Below are 18720 nucleotides of genomic sequence, written 5' to 3'. Positions count from 1 at the left end.
CAAAGCTATCCACCAGCAGCTTGCAAAAACAAGAGGGAGTTTTGGGGGTTATAAAACATATGCTTGACAACTGATATTATCCACTAGTGAGATATCGTTCGTATCTCCACAGCCTGAAATTGCACGAATGATCACCCTGGTTATCAATTCATACATGCTCACAATGGCCTGGTGGCTCTGGGAATTACCTTCTTGGATTACTGCAAATCCCTCGTCTCCAACAAATTCATCATGCAAAGTCCCCACTATAATGAACCTTGGGTAAAGCTCAGCACTCAATTGTATTTTCACATGTTAAGTGAAGTGTGGGTAGTCTCAGAAATAGAACAGTTTGGGGATGTTAGAAAAGAGACTTCACCTTTCAGATCTGTTTCCCACAATTATCTTGCCATGTGGGCTCACCGCAGTCGGGGTTGTTTGAAATGGAAATATCTGCCCTCTCCGTACAAGTGCCCTTAGGGGAGGCTCCCACACGGTGGTACCCCGTTCCCTTGGTTAAGGTCTGTGCCCTGGAGTAATCAGCAGGGTAAACGATGCAGACTTTCTGGCAGCATGGAGGTGGCCAGCATGTTACCTAATAGTAACATTAAGTGGGAGTTTTTGCTTTTGTTTTGTTTTCTGAGAATCCCATCCATTCTCTTGACAACCCATCATGGAGGAATCCGTGATAACTGGAGGCTATGAGAGACCACACCCAGTACTTGATGCCATGGTCATTTTAATCCCTGTTGAACAGGGCGAACTGTAACATACCAAACACAACTTCATGTCACATTCACTCAGCTCTATGGATGTGTACATGTGTGCATCTACATGTATACAGATACGAACATTTACGCGCACATATATGTGCATACCATATGCACACATACATATACGCTGGGTGCTCGAGCAAGTCTTATGGATACAACTGTAAAATGTGGCACATGTGGCATCTGTTCTTATGGAACCTACATACTAAGAGAACAAAGAGACAATTCAAATCAGGTAGAGTGTCTCTGAATGTGGTCTGGGGATAGCTGGAATCTAAAGCACCCGGGACACTTGGTACAAATTCCTGACCATGGCCCGATCCCAGTCCTACTGACGAAGATGCTTTTGAGAGGAAGACCTGGGGATCTTTAGCCCAAGATGCTCCCCAGGTAGAGTTTGTTTGAGAGCCACTGGCATGTGATAAACCTGTAACAGAGAAGCGTAGGTTGTCAATGGAATTTGCAGGAGATATACCTAGCCAGTATGGCCTGTGGAAATCAGAGAGGGGGCCCTGGAGGAAATAGTCCCCAAGTTGGGAGCTGAAGAAAAGAAGTATCCAGAAAGACATAAAGGAAGGAAGAAGACTCAGAAAGAATGCCCAGCAGAGGAATGCCAGAGAGACTATGGACAGATTTTTCAAAACATACGACGCTTAGTCACTAAGGGATTCCAGTAAATAGAGACCAGTGTGCTGCTTCCTCCATTTGTAATGTTTCCAATGTAATAGAAGACCAGGTTTTCCTTGGCATCCTGGTAAGCTACATACATTTGTTTCATGCCCTCTTCTTGCGCTTACTTCTTTCCAATAGTGACAACACCATCGAAACCTCAACTGTTGTTTGGGCAGTTTGCAGAATCCAGACCTCAGATCTGGAAGCTTCTGTGTGGTGCTCTTAGGCACTGAATCTCTGACCTCATTCCAAGCACTATGGCTACCACCAGTGAAATGGATGATGTCACATCTCCTATACAGAACCAAGAATATCCTGAGAGAGTGAAATTTCAAACACCTCCAAACTGATGGTCCATTTCTCCACTGGATTTCTACCCGCTTCTTAATTTTATGTTTGTTCAGGATCCAGCTTACTGAGGTCAATTAAAATCAGGAGGCGATGTCGGCTTGATTTAGTAAAATTGGATTCTTTGTCTGCCTTGGGTTTATCTCCTTGGGCTGAGTTGTCATTTGAATTTTATGTTTTTGTCCTTATTTCTTCCGACCATTTTTTTTTGTTCTCAGAAAGGGTTTTCAGTGCTAGGCTCGCTCTATCTGTTTGCAAGGAAGGTGTTTGTTTCTATAAAGTGCCTGTCCCGTCTGATCTCCATCATCTTTATGGTCTTGCATTCTGTTACTGCGGCTCATGTCTGGCTGTGGTTTGTTATGTTTTGACAGGAGTTTGTTATAAAGCTGGGGATCACGTCTCCAGCTTTGCCTTTCAAACTTTCTTCTTTACGGTAGCCATAAACCCATGCTGCTAAAATGTTCCCTCTGAGGAGGGGGTGAATTTCTGACAACAAAAGCCTTGGGGGTAAGGAAAAGAGAAGGGGGGAGGGGACGGAAGGAGGGTGAGATGGAGGGGGAAAATTTTTGAAGACATGTTCTAGTAACAAGGGACATACTAGAAGTCATTCAAATGCAAACAAAAAGAACACGTACAAACTCCAAAGGTTTGAGAAAATAATGAGAGAAAAGCAGGAGAAATGCACCTAGGTTAACCTGCCCTGCTGTTTTAAGTTTTTAGAATCTTGGACAAGTCAGGAACTGTGGATGAGTCCATGAAATTAGTCCTGGGTTTGCAAGAAAGGGAGAAAGCATGATGTGGGGACCATGTGCTGACATCTGTAAATCTTCTAACAAGCATCGTGCAAATTCCTTTTGGAAAACGCTTAGAATTCCCTTTTTTTTTATGTGTAGATGGCGGGATGTAGACAAGATTTATATGATCCTTGATGTTGTGTCTGTATTTTAACCTTTCTTCTCCTCTTCCGTGAGCAGTTATTGAATACTTGCTGTATGCAAAGGCCCTAACTGTGCCTCCCTAGCTGGTAAGATCTGTTGAACACGGCTGTGCCCTGGGAGCTTGGCTAGACACTCAATGTACTTTTTCTATGTCAGTGAATCATCAAGGTCATCTAGAAACAAAATCATACCCACGGAACTAGCATGTGACCAGCCAGCTAGATACATGCTACATGTATATTTATATGGGGCTGTAGGTGGGAGGTTGCAGATAAAAAGGACGAGTGGATTCATTTTTGTCAACTATCCTCAACCATGGCTCCCTGTAGCAACAGAAGTGGGATTTCGGTCCCGTTTGTCTGATTCCAGAGCCCGTGTTTTTTGCACAGCGCCAGGCTGATTTCTCTCTGGCCACCTCGTGAGTAAGAGAGTGGAAGAGAGCAGAGCCAGCTGACTTTACAGGAAAGTCTGGGGACCTTTCACTTGAGCAGGCAGCGAGGTCTGTCTCCCTGATTTCCTAGCCCTGGGAAATTTCCTAGCCCTAGTCAGGAAGACGAGGCCACCAGAAAGTCTGGTCCCTCCACCAAACTTTCTGGTGGCCTCGTCTTCCTGATTCCCAAGCTTCACTCCCCCACGGGAGCCTAGCCAAGCATTTACGTGGCTCCCGCTTCCTAGGACTGACCACCGTCTTCCCTCAGCGCCTCCCACACACGGGGTTGGTTCTTCTGCACGTCTGTGTGGGAACATGCCTACCCTTCTTTCCTTCCGTCCATTCTTGCTTTCCGTCTCCCAACCTTTCTTCCTCTCTTTCTAGAGTTTTTTTCACTGTATGTTGAGCACAGACACACACACAATACTCAGGTATTTTCCATGCTATTTAATTCTCATGACAAGCTGGTAATAATAATAATAATGAGGATAATATAATAAAACGACAGCTCTCAGTGGCGTACATAGTCCAGCCAGTCAATAAATATTTGCTAAGTGCCTACTATGTGGTCCACGTTGCTTTCCGTGCTGAGAATGTAGCCAGATGCAAACAGGTACAATTCTTCCCTTCTTTGAGCTTATATTCTTGCGAAGGAGGAGGTAACATAACAAAATAACCTTGTATGAGTAGTGATGAACATTATGAAGAAAAATTAATTAGGGTAGGGGGGATAGAGTCAGGCTGGAAACGAGAGTATTTTGTAAATGTTTCTATGTGCTCTGTATGACACCCCTGGGAGGCTGGCACTGTTCTTATCCCCCTTTGACACTTGAGAGACCTGAGAACAGAGTCATTAAGTAACTTGCCCAAAGTCACACAGCTGCTTTGGGGTAGAGCTGGGATTCAAGTCCAGGCAGGGGGGCTCTAGTTCCACACTCTGACCCTGCCGCCCTCTCCAGGGAGGAGATCAGGACTGGTGAGGCCTGGGAGGAGCAGGGCCAGAAGGGTCCCTGGACTTTTTTTTTTTTTTTTTTAATCAGTTCTTAATAGTGACAGAGGAGGAAGGTGGGAGCCAGCGAGAAGCCAGAGCCCTGCACACGGAGATGCGGGAGCCCTGCTTCGGGCGCACGTGACCCATCGCGTAAGGAGAGAATTACCTCTCCTCCCAAAGGCAATGGCGTGCAGACGGAGGCCAGGAGTGTCATTTCATACTGGGGAATGGGACCACAGTCCCCTCACTGGAGAGGAACAGGCCAGTTTCAGGGAAGGGACTGTCACGGAGCGGTGGCTTGTGATGGGAGTTCTTCATGCTGTTTGGCCCCCGAGGAACGTTACAGGTGGGTGCGAGCCCTGGTAAGTACGCTGGTACCAAGGCTCAGACAAACCGGACCCATTGCGGAACCCACAGAATGCCCAGAGGCTTCCTCCTCTGGCCTGAATCCTCCAGTCTTTCTGAAAGTCTGCAGGCAGCGTGTGAGACTCCAACAGCTGGCGCCCATGCGGTTCTATCAAACTTGGGTGGGTGCATTTTGGCCCTTACGTCCTGCTGTCAGAAAGACTCTGCAACATTTAATTCACTGTCAGAATGGTTGTTCCTTTTCTCGTAGACACAATCTAAGGGTCAGAGGCACAGCCCCCAGTGGACTTGTGTGGAATGCGAAGCTGACCCTCCTTGACTACTTCTCGTTTCCAAGGATTTTTACTTCCCTGTAAAGTGCCCCTGGAATGCTGACTTGGCGTGCAAATGGAGGATTTCTTTCTTTCTCTCTTTCTTTCTTTCGTTTTTGTTCTTTTCTCTCTCTTTCTTTCTTTCTTTCTTTTTCTTTTCTTTCTTCCTCTGTCTCTTTTTTCTTTCTTCCTCTCTCTCTTTCTGTTTCTGTTTCTTTCTCTCTCTTTTTTCTTTTGTTTTCTTTTTCTTTTTTAATTTTTTTTTTTTAACATTTATTTATTTTTGAGAGAGAGAGAGAGAAAGTGCAAGAAGGAGAGGGTCAGAAAGAGGGAGACGGAGGACCTGAAGCAGTCTCCATGCAGTGAGTGCAGACCCCGACACGGGGCTCGAACTCACAAACCATGAGATCATGACCTGACCAGAAAACAAGAGTTGGCTGCTTCACTGACCGAGCCACCCAGGTGCCCCTCTTGTGTTTTCTTTTTAAAGAAGCATCTTTTTTTTCTTTTATGAACTTCAAATGTGCATGAATTGTACAAAAATAAAATAAGAGAGAAGCCCATTGTAACTAAGGAGTCTCCTCACATGGGACGTTTTTCTTACCTGCAAAATTCAAAATTACCCTTAATCCCCAAAATGAATCTTTCAAAATGATTAGTCCCTAATCCTTAATTATCACGACTAGAGCATTCAGACGTGAAAATTCCAGATACGGGCCCCTAAAAACTTATTTTCTCCCTGTGATTTTGATTCTCTGCCCGAAACCCTGGAAGTGGCTGTGCCTCTGTCAGGAACCTGCATGTGCGCATAACCAGCTTGAGCTTGGCCGACTGTCTCCATAGACATGCCAAGTCCGCCTTCATCCTGTGCCAAATATCTCTTAAGTAGCTGTTTACATCATGAATGTGCCGTGGTCCTGAAATGATCAGGGAATGTTCCCTGCCTTCGGGGAACTACAGTCGCTGAAGGAAAGACAATAAAATGGCGATTACAGTGCAGTAAGGTAAGTCTCACGGACCGTGCGGAGACGAGTGTTCAGGGGGTAATGACTTTGACTCATGCTTAGCGGAGTGGGATTCCGTACTCAGCTCCTTACGCGTGCAGTGATGTTATTAATACCTGTAGCTGCTCGCCGAATTAGTGAGTATTCTATTCCTGTTTGACCAAGGAAGACACTGGGGTGTCAAAAGCATAAGTCATCTGTCCGCGTCCACCAAATGACTAAATGGCCCAGCCGGTATGTGCATCCGGAAGTTTCACTGCAGCACCCAAGTTTGTAATCTTGCTCAACCAGAGGTTGTGGTGCTGTAGATAGGTATAAGGATGCTTCACACCTGGGATGAAGCAAAAGAGGAGGATCTAGGACCCTGAGGCAGAGGATGCTTCTGGGGCAAAACTTGGGAGGAGCTCGGCAAGGAAACGCTAGAAATGGATGGGACTGCAGTGGAGTCAACAGAAAGGTGGGCGGAAACAGCCCCTTTGTTATTTTAATTCTACAAACCTTTCCTTTGACTTCAAAATCCACTTTAAAAGGTCAAATTTTATTAGCTTCTATTTTAGTGACCACTTAGCACCTTAGAGGGAATGTCTTGTATAATACCCAGCCTGGAGGGAAGGCCCCTTCTACCCAAGTCTGCACCTCTCTGCAGGGAGGAAATCGTCTCTTGGCATTCATTGCTGAAGGTTGCCAAGCCCTGCTTTCTATTAAGTTTGGAATCACACATTTGTCTGTTTCTCTGGCAACATTTCTCTAACCCCATTGAATTGTGCTGATATTAAAACATAAAATTGAATGACTTGTGGTGTCCCCATGGGTTTGAGTTTGAGATGGCCCAATAAATCATATTGAAATAATTTCGTAAGAATTCTTGAAGTTTGGCACCTTTGAAAAAACAAGGAATGTCATTTTCTCACTTCTTTTCCTGGGGCCTTTTTTTTCCTTGAGCCAACTGAATGGGTTTGGTGTGAAAAATTAAAAAAAAAAAATCCTGCAAATCATCTGAAAACATTAAATGTGGATGATTCATTCACAGCAATAACCACCTGAGCTGGAGTAACTACTTAATTTCATCATCTACATGTAGAGAAGGCTTTGAGGACTAGATGACTGCCACCGTCCCTCTGTAAGGGACACACTTTGTGATCTGAATGGCAAAAAAAAATGTACACCTTGACAATATTCAGTGCTGGTGAAGTTGTGAGTGAAACACATACTCCTACTATCAGGACTAGTAAGGAGTAAATTTGTCACAGCACTGGGAAGGGTGATTACTGGTAACTAGTTAAATTTAAATAGATATATTTTTTTTTTCCTCTTTCAGTGTCTACCCCACTGGAGATAATTAAAAAACAATCCCTACATCCCTCAACACATGACAGTGTCTAAATGACGTGTGAAATAGCTACACTCTGGAATATGATGCAGTGTTTAAAATTAATGAATTAGCCTTAGAGCTCAAAAATATATTATTGAGTAAAACAAGACAAGTTCCACGTAGATACATTTATTATGATAACTTCTACGTAAAACAAGACAAAAAGTACCCACACAAAATGATATGTGTCTTCTATGGGGACATATATATGGAGATAAATGTATAATTTAAAAATCTAGAAGGCTACCTAACATACTGATAACAAAGGGAGGGGTGAAGTCACTCGCCTTGATGGATACAAGGGTCCATCAAGGGTCATGGAAACATTAGAACTATAGTAATTGTATTAGTTAACCCTAGCTGCTCAGACAAACATATCTTGAAATTTCAGTGGCTTAACGCAATAGAAAAGCCTTTTTTGCTCCAAAGTTCAAGTGGGTTTTCCCAATAGGTGGCAGCTGGTCCTTAGCAATTCAGGGATCCATACTCCTCCCATCTCCTGGCTCTTCCATCCACGAGGGTCCATGGAATCGTTGCCAGGTCTTCAGGATTTGGTCATCAGAGGTAGGGAACAGTGTGCCAGTTACACAGAAGGATTTTACTTGCCATGTCTGGAAGTTGAATTTCTCTTCTGGATATCTACTTGGTGGAAAAAAATGAAAACAATGGAAATGCCCAGTGGACACTGGTGACAGCTCCATGATGTGGCAGCACCCAGCTGGCAAGGTGAAATATATTTTCGAGTTAGAAAGTGAGGTCTGGCTCTACGCTTACAAAAAGAAATCAGATCTAGTAAACAGTGATTTATTAAAAATTAATAAAAATCAAACTTAGGTATAAAAATAAACCAATCCTGGTTGATTAAAAACAACAAGCATTCTACTTTATCCCACATTGGCTCCAGGTAGCTAACGCAGTTTTGCTTCTCTAGCTGTTACGTTCTTCTGCAGTAAAATGATGGTGTGGAATATAATCATGGATAACATAATTACATTTATTAAATAATTATTAGTATTTTGTATTGTGTTTTTTCCACATATGTTAAGCACTATTCATAATCACTCGTCAGGAGCTAATCAGTATCGCCATAATTTGAGTTCATTCCTACTCAAATCAGAGAAACGTGCTAAACATAGTCTTGGTTTTAATGGCATTTTGGAAGCATGGAACTATCTAGGGGTACATTTTTAAATCTCCAGAAGCCCTTGGGGTACCTGGGTGGCTCAGTCGGTTAAGCATCCAACTTTAGCTCAGGTCATGATCTTGCAGTTCATGAGTTCAAGCCCTGCATCAGGCTCTGTGCTGACGGCTCAGAGGCTGCAGCCTGCTTCGGATTCTGTGTCTTCCTCTCTCTCTCTCTGCGCCTCCCCTGCTTGTGCTCTGTCTCTGTCTCTCTCTCTCAAAAATAAATTTAAAAAAATTTTAAAAAATAAAAATAAAATCTCCAGAAGTCCATTAGAATTAGAAAATGCTACTGGGAATCACTGAACTAAACTTGAGATCTTTTCTGGCTCTAACATTCTAATCTAGTACGTAGGATAGTGCGTTATATAAGGCACCACTTGCCTGGATATTTGTTAAAGGAATCAGTGAATTGTAAGTTGAATTTATGCAAAAATTTGTACAAAAATGTGTGTGTGTGTGTGTGTGTGTGTGTGTGTGTGTGCACGAGACAGCAAGGTTTATCCTGAGTAAAAACATTATTCAATATTTGAAAATATCTTAATAGATAGCTTTCTAAGGTAAATTAGACAACCAATTCAATAGTAACCAAGAAGTCATTTGATCAAATTAAACATCCATCAGTATAAAAAAGAAGAAAATCATTAAAACAAAAATTAGAAGAATAATTTGATTTTCTTCCCATTATAAGTAATGTGATCTGATTTCAGATCAACATACAGCACTTCCCCTAATCCTAGAGGCACTCCCTGAAAAATTCAGGGGGAAAAAAGAAAGAAAGCCTATTACTTCCCTCATTATTTAATACATTTTCCTAGAAGTTCTCTTCTAAACATTGCAATAAGATGAGGAAGTAATTCTATAAATATATTGGAAAGAAAGAAAGGAACCAAACTATCAATATTTGGGAATGATCAATTTCTTCACCTAGAAAACTCAAAACAAATCTTCCAAAAACCTATTAAAATTGATAAGAGCATTCAATTAGGTGTCTTGTGTTCCAAATAGAAATATAATGAAAGAACTATATTAACCATCAACATAACTAAAATATTTAACAACTCTCTTAACAAGAAATCTTAGCTATTTATATATTAAGAAACTACAGAAAAACAACAGAATCATTTTGTGATAGCAGTACGGATTTGTACAAATGGATAAACATTTCATGTTCCTGTATGGGAAGACTGGTTATTTTAGAGATGTCAATCTTTCTTAGTAAATCAAATTTAATTTAAATTAACCTCCTTCCAACTTTAGGTGGGAGGAGAAAGGAAGCTTTCAAAATTATCATAAGGCCCATCTTGAAGAAGAGAACATAGTTATGAAAGTGTTGAAATAAAAATAATGCAGAGGGCAGAAACAAATCTATCAGATGTAAACTGCATGATAAACTTTGGATAAGTAATAGAATAAGGTATTGTCACAGGAAGTTAGTGAGACAAATCTATGTAATAGAACAGTTCATCCAGACAAGACCCTCTAAGGTATAAATATATAATGTCTGGTCTAGGCAGCAGCCCAAATCATGGGAAATGCACCGTGCTCCCTAACACATGCTGTTCCCTTGGCCCCCTATGCCTAATTGATATCAATTCATCCTGCAGCTTAGGTCTTTCTCTAACACCTTAATGACCCTGCACCAGGTCCCTAAGGCATCAGTAACTAGAGTATGGCCTTATTCTGTGAGTCAGTAAAGGATTTTGAATTCATACCCAAAGGATATTGGCTCATGGTAGGAAGTCCAGCCATGGCTGTGGACCATTCTGCACTATGTTATTGTCAGTACCTTGGGTAAAGGGGTAAAAGAATTTTGCCCACAATGAAAGGCACACATCTGAGAGAAATACCCCGTGATATAGCTAACAGAATCAGAAACCAGTATTACCTGAATATGCCAGAGTGTTTGTTGAATTAAATGAGATGAAATGAGACAGACTTACATGTGAGTTTCTACAACTTGAAACCCATAAATCCCTTCGTGGATCGCGTCAACTCATTCAGCAGATATGTGATAGATCCTAATTGTGTGTCAAGTATGGGATAAACAGTGCAGAACAAGAGAGAGCCATGACACACATCTCACTTGTCCTTAATTAGTGAATTAATAGCTTTAAGAATTGCTTGATCAGAAGGTCCCCAAGAGCAAGATGGGATCTACTGTGGTCATCCTTGTCTCTCCAGCAACTAATGCAAGGTGGTGTGGGTAAAGCCTTAGTCAAGTTATTAACTGTTTCGTGAGTAGAAAATGGAAGAAAAAATGCCTATTAGATTTCTGGGAGGATCAAATATTTTTTGCGGAGTTTTGGGATTTTGTTGGCAGATGAATAACGCATGTAAGAAGAATAGAGTATGTTCACCAGATCTTATCCTTGGCTAAAATTTTCCAGTGAGGTCTCTTTGCACTAAGAATACATTGCAAGCCATTTGCCATGGTCTAGATAGCCCCACATAATCTGGTCCCGCCTCTTTTTTTCTGAGCTCATCTCATTCTCCTCGACTGTGCACCTGCCAAGCTGCCTTCTTTCCGATACTGTGGTACACCAAGCTCATTGAACCCAAACTCATTCCTGTCCTGGGGCTTTTGCCCTTGCCGGTGCCGGGGCCTGGACCTCTTCATTCCCAGATCTTATGGCCCTGTGCAATCAGGAATCAGCTCCGTTATCACCTTCTCACTGCCGCCTTCTAGGCCATCCGGTCTAAACCAGCTTGCCCTCCCTCTCCACCAAGTTCATCTACCTCTCCACTTTTCTGCTGTTTATGTCCAGCACCGAGAACAATATCTGGCCTGTAATTGGTGCTTCATAAGCATATATTAAATGAATGAATCTTTGGAATAGTAAGAGAGGTGATCAGAAAGAAGATATTGAAATCAAATTGGTGTGGTTGAGAAAAGAAGTAAAAGGTGTTGGAATTAAAAGATATGCTAATAAAAGATTCCAAATGCCAATTTATGAAAGTAAAGTTCGTTTGACCTGCTTTCCTCTCAAGACGAAGGAATTTGCTTTGAACCTCTATCACCCCCCTTTAATTTCAAGCATATGTTATGTCCTTTGTTTTGGCTATTTATGTTATTTACCATAGATGAAATCACCAGTATTGTTTATTTCGCTAAGAAGAGCATCTCCATTTACATGTTAGAATAATGCATTCACTTATTTCTGAATACTGATAAGTTTAAGTTGAATGAATCTTTGTGTTTATTATTTATCTCAGTAGTAGAATTTTGATGTGGATTTCTGAGGTACTACAGCCTTAGAACAACTGTATAAAACTACCCAGATTCAGACAACCAATGTGTCCTTATCATTCTACCAAAAAAAGGGTTTTTTTTAAACCGTAGTAATTGATGATTTTATTATAATTAATTTTGCCTAATTGAAAACACAAATATGTGGTTATATGGTTTTCTCTTTCCAGCCAGGAGAAAAATCATTAGTTAAGTAATTGCCAAGTGTTAAGTGGTACCAATACTAATATATCCTTTTATTCCACATTTTAATTAGGGTTCTCAACCCTTTTCATTTTTTTTGAAGTGAATTGTCTTTGAAAGTTAGAAAATATAGGCATTTAGAATAGTAAATCATCACCCCAAAGCAAAAAGTCATAACATTAGACAGTATTTTCTCAGAGGACTTGGAGAACTTCAGAGCACGTAAGAGCTGCACGTTAGAACTGCAGTTGGGCAAGAGTATTTACACCTAATAAGCTATTAGAGAACTAGAGATTCTCAAGATGAGGAGTAATTGCTACGTTGAATCGCCCAGAAGTGTTTAGGTATGTCTGTTTTACCACAACCTCGCCAGGTTTATGTTTTTGTCGTTATTACCTTATTTTGTATTTTGATTGCCAGTTCGAACATTTTCCCATACAATTATTTTCTACTCAGAATTTCTTTCATGTGAACTACTTACACACATGCTTGAGTTTTAAAAAGTATTTCCTTATGATTAACAGAGACGGAATGCTCAAAACAACAGATGCACGGTAGTTTATAGCTTCTCAGTGATTAAGAGTTCCCAGTGTGTACCATTTGGTTTCTAAATGGGGAAAAAATCGCTAATATCTACAGGTGTAGATATCGTCCTATAAGTAACACCTACAAGAAAAGATGGGAGCTAGATAATGCTCCACAACACCGTCAGCCTCCCAACTCCAATGGCAAGAACTTCTGGAGAGTGGGAGTCAACGGTTGGGAACAAAACAGAATGACAACAAAAACCTCCCAAGGAACTGGAATTCAGAGCTCAGCATCTAAATTACCTAGGGGTGTATTTTTAGGTGTTTCTAAATGTTTACCTACAATGTAGAGTGTTATTTAGACATTATACACATTTCAGGCTCCTGAATAATTTAATCTGTCATTTTCTTGTCTCTCATAAGTACATAGATAAATAATACATACTGTATTCCATCTCCCTGTATTTCACCCACAGAAAATCTCCCTGTGCTATCATGTTCACTTCCCCTTCCCAGCTTCTGGAACTTTGACCTAAACGTATAAGAACAGTGGAATTTCTTTTAGAATCTACTATAGTCTTACTATCTATTCAAGAATATTTGAAAGATGCAATCCTTTTCATGGGAGCACGATGTAGATTTAGGTGTATCATTATTGAAATGGTTTTTAATTCCAAGGATTAAAATATAAATGTAAAGTGTAAGTGAAGCATATGAACACGACAGTATAGAACTTAAACAGATTCAGAACTGGTGTACCTGAGGAGTTAGGAGACCACCAAATTTGACTCTGAAATGTTCACTGATTTCAAGCAATTTATATGAGGGTGTGCAGTGTGGTTGCACGATTTACTAAATTAAAAGGACATTTTCATCTTTTCAGCGCTTCAGATATAATAAAATTGTACATTGAAATCAGGATTCAGAAGAAATTGGCAAAGAGTTCAAAATCACAAGTCCATTTTTTTAATCTATTATCACATTGTATTATAAATACTTACATATTTGTTAACTTTCTTGCTACAACTGAGTTTGAAGGACAAGGACAAAAATCTCTTTTTGTGTGTCCAGCGCCTACCAAGGAACCTTACACCTACTATGGGCTCAGTGAATGTTTATAAAAGAAGTCTATGAATGAGTTATAGAGTGATTTCCTTAAGCACAAGTGGTTTTTTTTCTGGTTATTTGTCCCATTCACTGCACATTATCTATATATTGCTTGTCGTGTGTGTGTGTGTATGTGTGTGTGTGTGCGCGTGATATTTTGTAGTGTACTCTCTTGTACAACAAAAACTCTTTAACAAAGATAGCCTCTGTGGAACAATGGCACCCAAAGATGTCCGGTTCTAATCCCTGGTACCTGAGACTATGTCGCTTTGTGATGGTAGATTATCCTGGATTATTTGGGTGGGTCCAATGCAATCACAAGGGTCCTCAAAAGCAGAAGGGGGAGGCAGACAAGGAAGACTCAAACCACTGTTGCTGGCTTGGATGATGTAGGAAGGGGACGTAGCCAAGGAAAGCAGGTAGCCTCTACATGTGGGAAAAAGCAAGAACGGATTCTTTCCTAGAGCCTCTAGGAAGAAACACAACTCTACTGACACCTTGACTTTAGCCCAGCAAGACCCAGGTCAGAATATCAGGAACGATGAGATAATCCATAGAGAGAGTTTACACCACTGAGTGTGCAGTGATTTGTTATGCAGCAACAGAAAAACGAATACGGTCTCTGACACAGCTTGTGTATCCTCATCAGCTACTAACACAAGATGTCGCACAAAAAGACTCCGCTCCCTCTCGTAGTGAATTTTTCTCATTCACTTCCTTTCTATTTTCACATTAGTGTTCGTTACCCTATCCATGCTAGAGTAGGACAGCATTTATGAGGATTCCTCTGTTTATAAATGACAAAAAACAAACACAAACTGACATCAGCAGAAGAAGCAGGGTGCAGATCTCACAGAAGCGGGACCTCCCAGGGACGGGGCTGGCTTTCAGTCCTAACTATAATGAGGTCCCGGGTCAGTCTACAAAGACTCTCTGTCTCTCTAATCTGCTTTCCTCTCCATGCAAGCTTCTGTATTTCTATAATTCACATTTTTAGGAGCAAGACTGCCCTCTCTATCTTTCAGAGAAGGATTCTGATTTGCTCGTCATTGTAGCCTAGGAAGTTAGTTGAAAGGGTGTTAAGATTATCCACTGTTACGTGAAACATTTATTGGCTAAAAGGACAACCATTTATTTTATTTACTCATGATTCTGCGATCTGGGCAAAGCATATGGAGGACAGCTCCTGTCCGCTCTATGTGACACCGGCTCGAGGCAGCTAATTGGAGCTCTAGGATTCGCTCCCAGGATAGCCTCCCTCATGCAGGTCGGTGCTGGCTGTTTGCTGGGAGCTCAGCTGGGGGTGTCGGCTGGAAGACTCGGTTCTTCCTGTGACTGTTCCAAATGGTTGGGCTTCTCAAAGTATGGCTGTCTTAGAGTAAACTTTGTACATAGCCACTGACTTCCCACCCACACACGAAGTGGAAGCTTCTAAGCCTTGGTGAGATTTCGCCCCAAACTGAAGCAAGGTTATTTGTGCCACAGTCTGCTGACTAAAGTGGATCACAGAATCCAGGCCAGAGGTAAGGAGAGGAGACTGCATCCACAAAGATGTAAACGTCGTTGTCGTGGTTCATCGGGGCCACCTGTAGAAGTCTACCGCAGTGGATGATAGAGCTGTGTGAGCGATGGTCCAAACAAGACCATGGGGGATATTGTAGGGGCCGTCCCACAAAGAAAGGAGACCGGACACAAACCTCGGGTGTCCTTAACAGTCAGTTCCGAGAGTGCCAGAAAATGTTAAATAAAGCAAAGCTCCTTTCCCTCTAAGTATATTTACTATATAGTTCGTACGTATTCTGGAATTGGAGAGGTAATTAAAATTTAGGTTTAAAGTTAAGTAGTCACAAACTTTTTCCCTGCTCAATTTTTTTTTCTGTGAATGAAAATGATGATAATACATCACAGAGATCACTGCAAAGGAATTAAATGGTGCAGGATCCATAATGAATAAACTATAATGTGGCTACTCCAGTGGTGTTTATTTGGAGTAACCTTTTTAGTGTGACAATTCCTTTGATATTGTCGTGAAATATTTTCACTCTGCATCTACATTTTTATGGTTTGTATTTATTCTCCACAGTACCGATCCCAAAATGTCAAATTACTAGAGCTGTTTTATGGAAATTCGTTTTAGGTCGGAATATTTGAAATGCATTAACTTAATTTTATCTGTTTAGCAAAGTACAATAAGGCTTTTTGCATTAACGGAGTTTTCTTTATGGTATCAGCTGTGCATATGTTTAAAGACATGATGGACTGAAATCACTCTTGTTTGAATTTTATATTTAGCAAATGAACATGCGCTGTTAGGGATTAAGCAGTATTTGGAAAATGTATGTGTAAGGATTATTTAGAACGGAATTGCCAAAAATCCTGGAATATTTAGCACACACTTGTTGATTGATTTTACTGCAATAAATATGAAGCAATAACAACTATATAAATTATTCAGAGACTAGTCATCCACAGCAGGATTCTTTAGAGATTACTTCAGAGCACAGTTTGGCAGGATATTCTTTTTACAGTTTTTTTTTTCTTTCCAAATCCATGTACAAAAGAGATATAGATACATATGGAATGGATTCATATTGATTCTTTGAAAATGAAATTAAACATTTTAAAACATTCAAGTGAAGATTGCATGATCTTTCATACTGAAGCTCTCTTTGGTAATTTATTTACCTTAAATATTATTTTTGTCTTTCAGAAGGCATTACACAGTGAATGTAAGAGATTTATTAAAAACCTTGGATCGCTTGAGAGTGCTTTAGTACTTTGCCTTAAAATCTGCACATAGGCAAAATTCCTGATATTATGAGTTGGGATTTTCAGCATAAGAGGATTTAAAATCTCTGCTAAAGCAAGGGCTTGTTAGGTGTTTCTAGGCTTCATATATCAGAGAGTCCCAGCTACTTACCAATCGTTCAAACTAAAATGGGGCAGGACAGGCAGGACACATACAATCAAAGAGACCAATTTAGACCAAGTAGAAGGTATCAGGTTCTCTTAAAATTGGTCTTTTGTTCTAGAAAGAAATCTTATCCAGCTCCAGAAGCAGATAGAATAATCAGTATTTACATAGGTATGGACCTCTTCGTATATTCTGACCCTGATCGCATTTTAAAGATTTCCATTCATTAAAGCATTTGGAGACAAGGTATTGGAAAGAGCAAATGTTTGCAGATTTGGAGTTAGAGACCCCAATTATCTACTTATAAGTCATGTGACTCTGATACAGTCCTAATAACCTTTTTGGTTTTTTGCATAATAATCCTTTTGAGTTCCAGTTCCTTACTGTCTTGAGGTTGTTCTTAAGATCCAATGAAATAACACCCCAAAATACTTTGCACACTAAAAAGCATTACATTATTAAAATTTACATTATTATGAATCAAATATGATTAGATGACTGCTCTATAAACAGCTCATTGAAAATTCCAAGTCAGTTGAATGTGGGTTTTTTTTTTGTTGTTTTTTTTCACTTGGGGTACCTGGGTGGCTCAGTCAGTGAAGACTCCAACTCCTGATTTCAGCTCAGGTTATGATCTCACAGTTTGTGGGTTCGGGCCCCGCATTGGGCTCCGTGCTAGCAGCACAGATCCTTCTTGGGATTCTCTTTCTGTCTCTCTCCCTCTCTCAAAAATAAATAATAAAATAAACTTAAAAAAAAAGAAAATATGTCCACTTAGAGGATACTTATGAGATCCAAAGGAGTCAATGATTCTGTTCCCCTTATTTTTAAAGTATCAACCCTTACATGATCAACTTTCAGTGGACACAAAATCTGAAGAGATGAACGTACAAATATTCCCTGAATAGTTGGAGATGTTGTTTTACTAACTGTAACCCAGAAGGGTCATGGCTGTTTATAAACGAAAGACATTTGTCTCCTGGTATGATTGGTTTCCTGAAATGATTCGTAGCTGTTGGAGGTCTGGCAACGATGTGGGGTGCGTGGGACCTTTGGATATTTGTGTTAATGGTTTATTTCTCTGTGTTTCTCTCCCAGCTATCGGCAGGACCCTTATCCCTCGTTACTTTAGCACTGTGTTTGAAGGAGGGGTGACTGACCTGTATTACATCCTCAAACACTCGAAAGAGTCATACCACAACTCATCCATCACAGTGGACTGCGACCAGTGTGCTATGGTCACCCAGCATGGGAAGCCCATGTTTACCAAGGTACAGGACACCCTCAGCAACATGGCTTGTTTCTCTGTGGGTGTATTGAAGGATAATGATTGTGGTTTTCTTCTGGAACTTTGAGCTGATTTCTCACATCTCAGACGCTTTCAGCACTATGAGATCATCTCTTTTGTTTGTGGCATGGCTAGACTCTTGGTGAACACTCTTCTAAGACATGTGCAGGTGGTAGAGAGCACCTGAAAGTCAAATATGACAGAGCCTCGGAACTAAGAGGGAGAGAGCATTGGCTGTCTGTCGAACCCAAGTTGCTAAATTAGAATTTTGACTGTAATACAAAGAATTTTCTACAGCTAAAATAACATTTCCCCATTGCTGTGTGGTCAGTATTTGTGTTTTGTTTCTGAAATGACACACTTTTTAAAGCTAAATTCAAATGTTAACAAACAGGGAAAAAGTCAACTGACTACAACTGAACTAGTTGTAATCTCTAGGGAACATAAAAACATAAATGAAACTAGGGAATTCAGAGTTTAAAGGTTGTTTCCCCAAATTCTAGGAAGTTCTGGTTGGTCAGTGAGCAAGTGAGCACAGTAGAGCCAAAGGCTGGTTGTGAGAGAATAGGAACACAGGGGAAGGGTTGTGGAGGGAGGAGCAAGTGACACATTCTATGAGGCAGAATTCAAGGACCTTGAAGGATGTAAAATGAAAGAGAAGAGATAGAGAATCAACCTGGCTTCTATACGTTCTACACCTATGACCCCTTCCTGTCCACAGACAGTTGACAGATGGAACGTACCCCTGGGCAAAGACCTTTCTGGAACACTACAGACAATCCCTTTATGTCTTCTCCCAAGTAGAAACATTCCTCAGAACAAATATTTAGCTAGAGATTCTGACAAACCGAAATTTGTTTTAATGCACACTAGCCCATTGCATTTTCACAAAGACTCAATTTGAACTAATTTGTAATATTAATGATAGCACCTATCTCTTTTAGTTGAAAACACACACGATGATCCTCTCTTTATAGTTCAGAAGTTGAATTATCAGGGTTAATTGCAAAAAGCCCAAATTACCAAACTGAAGATGTGTTTGTTACCTGTGCTCAATTTTGCTGAAAGAATAGAAATAAAATGTT

At 40.6% G+C, this 18720-nt stretch overlaps 1 protein-coding gene across 11 annotated transcripts in view; it reads left to right on the top strand.

The window, feature by feature from the left end:
- Positions 1-18720, top strand: part of LDB2 (LIM domain binding 2) — a 383869-nt gene that overhangs the window by 281422 nt on the left and 83727 nt on the right. For all 11 annotated transcript variants that reach the window (XM_060655373.3, XM_060655372.3, XM_060655371.3 and 8 more), the window contains exon 3: positions 17446-17618. In XM_060655373.3, coding sequence (XP_060511356.1) covers positions 17446-17618 — 173 coding nt within the window. The remainder of the gene's footprint in view (positions 1-17445; positions 17619-18720) is intronic.

This window comes from Panthera onca, chromosome B1 (assembly GCF_046562875.1).
Source record: "Panthera onca isolate mPanOnc1 chromosome B1, mPanOnc1 haplotype 2, whole genome shotgun sequence".
NCBI classification, from domain to species: Eukaryota; Metazoa; Chordata; class Mammalia; order Carnivora; family Felidae; genus Panthera; species Panthera onca.
This window is presented reverse-complemented; position numbering and strand designations above follow the sequence as displayed.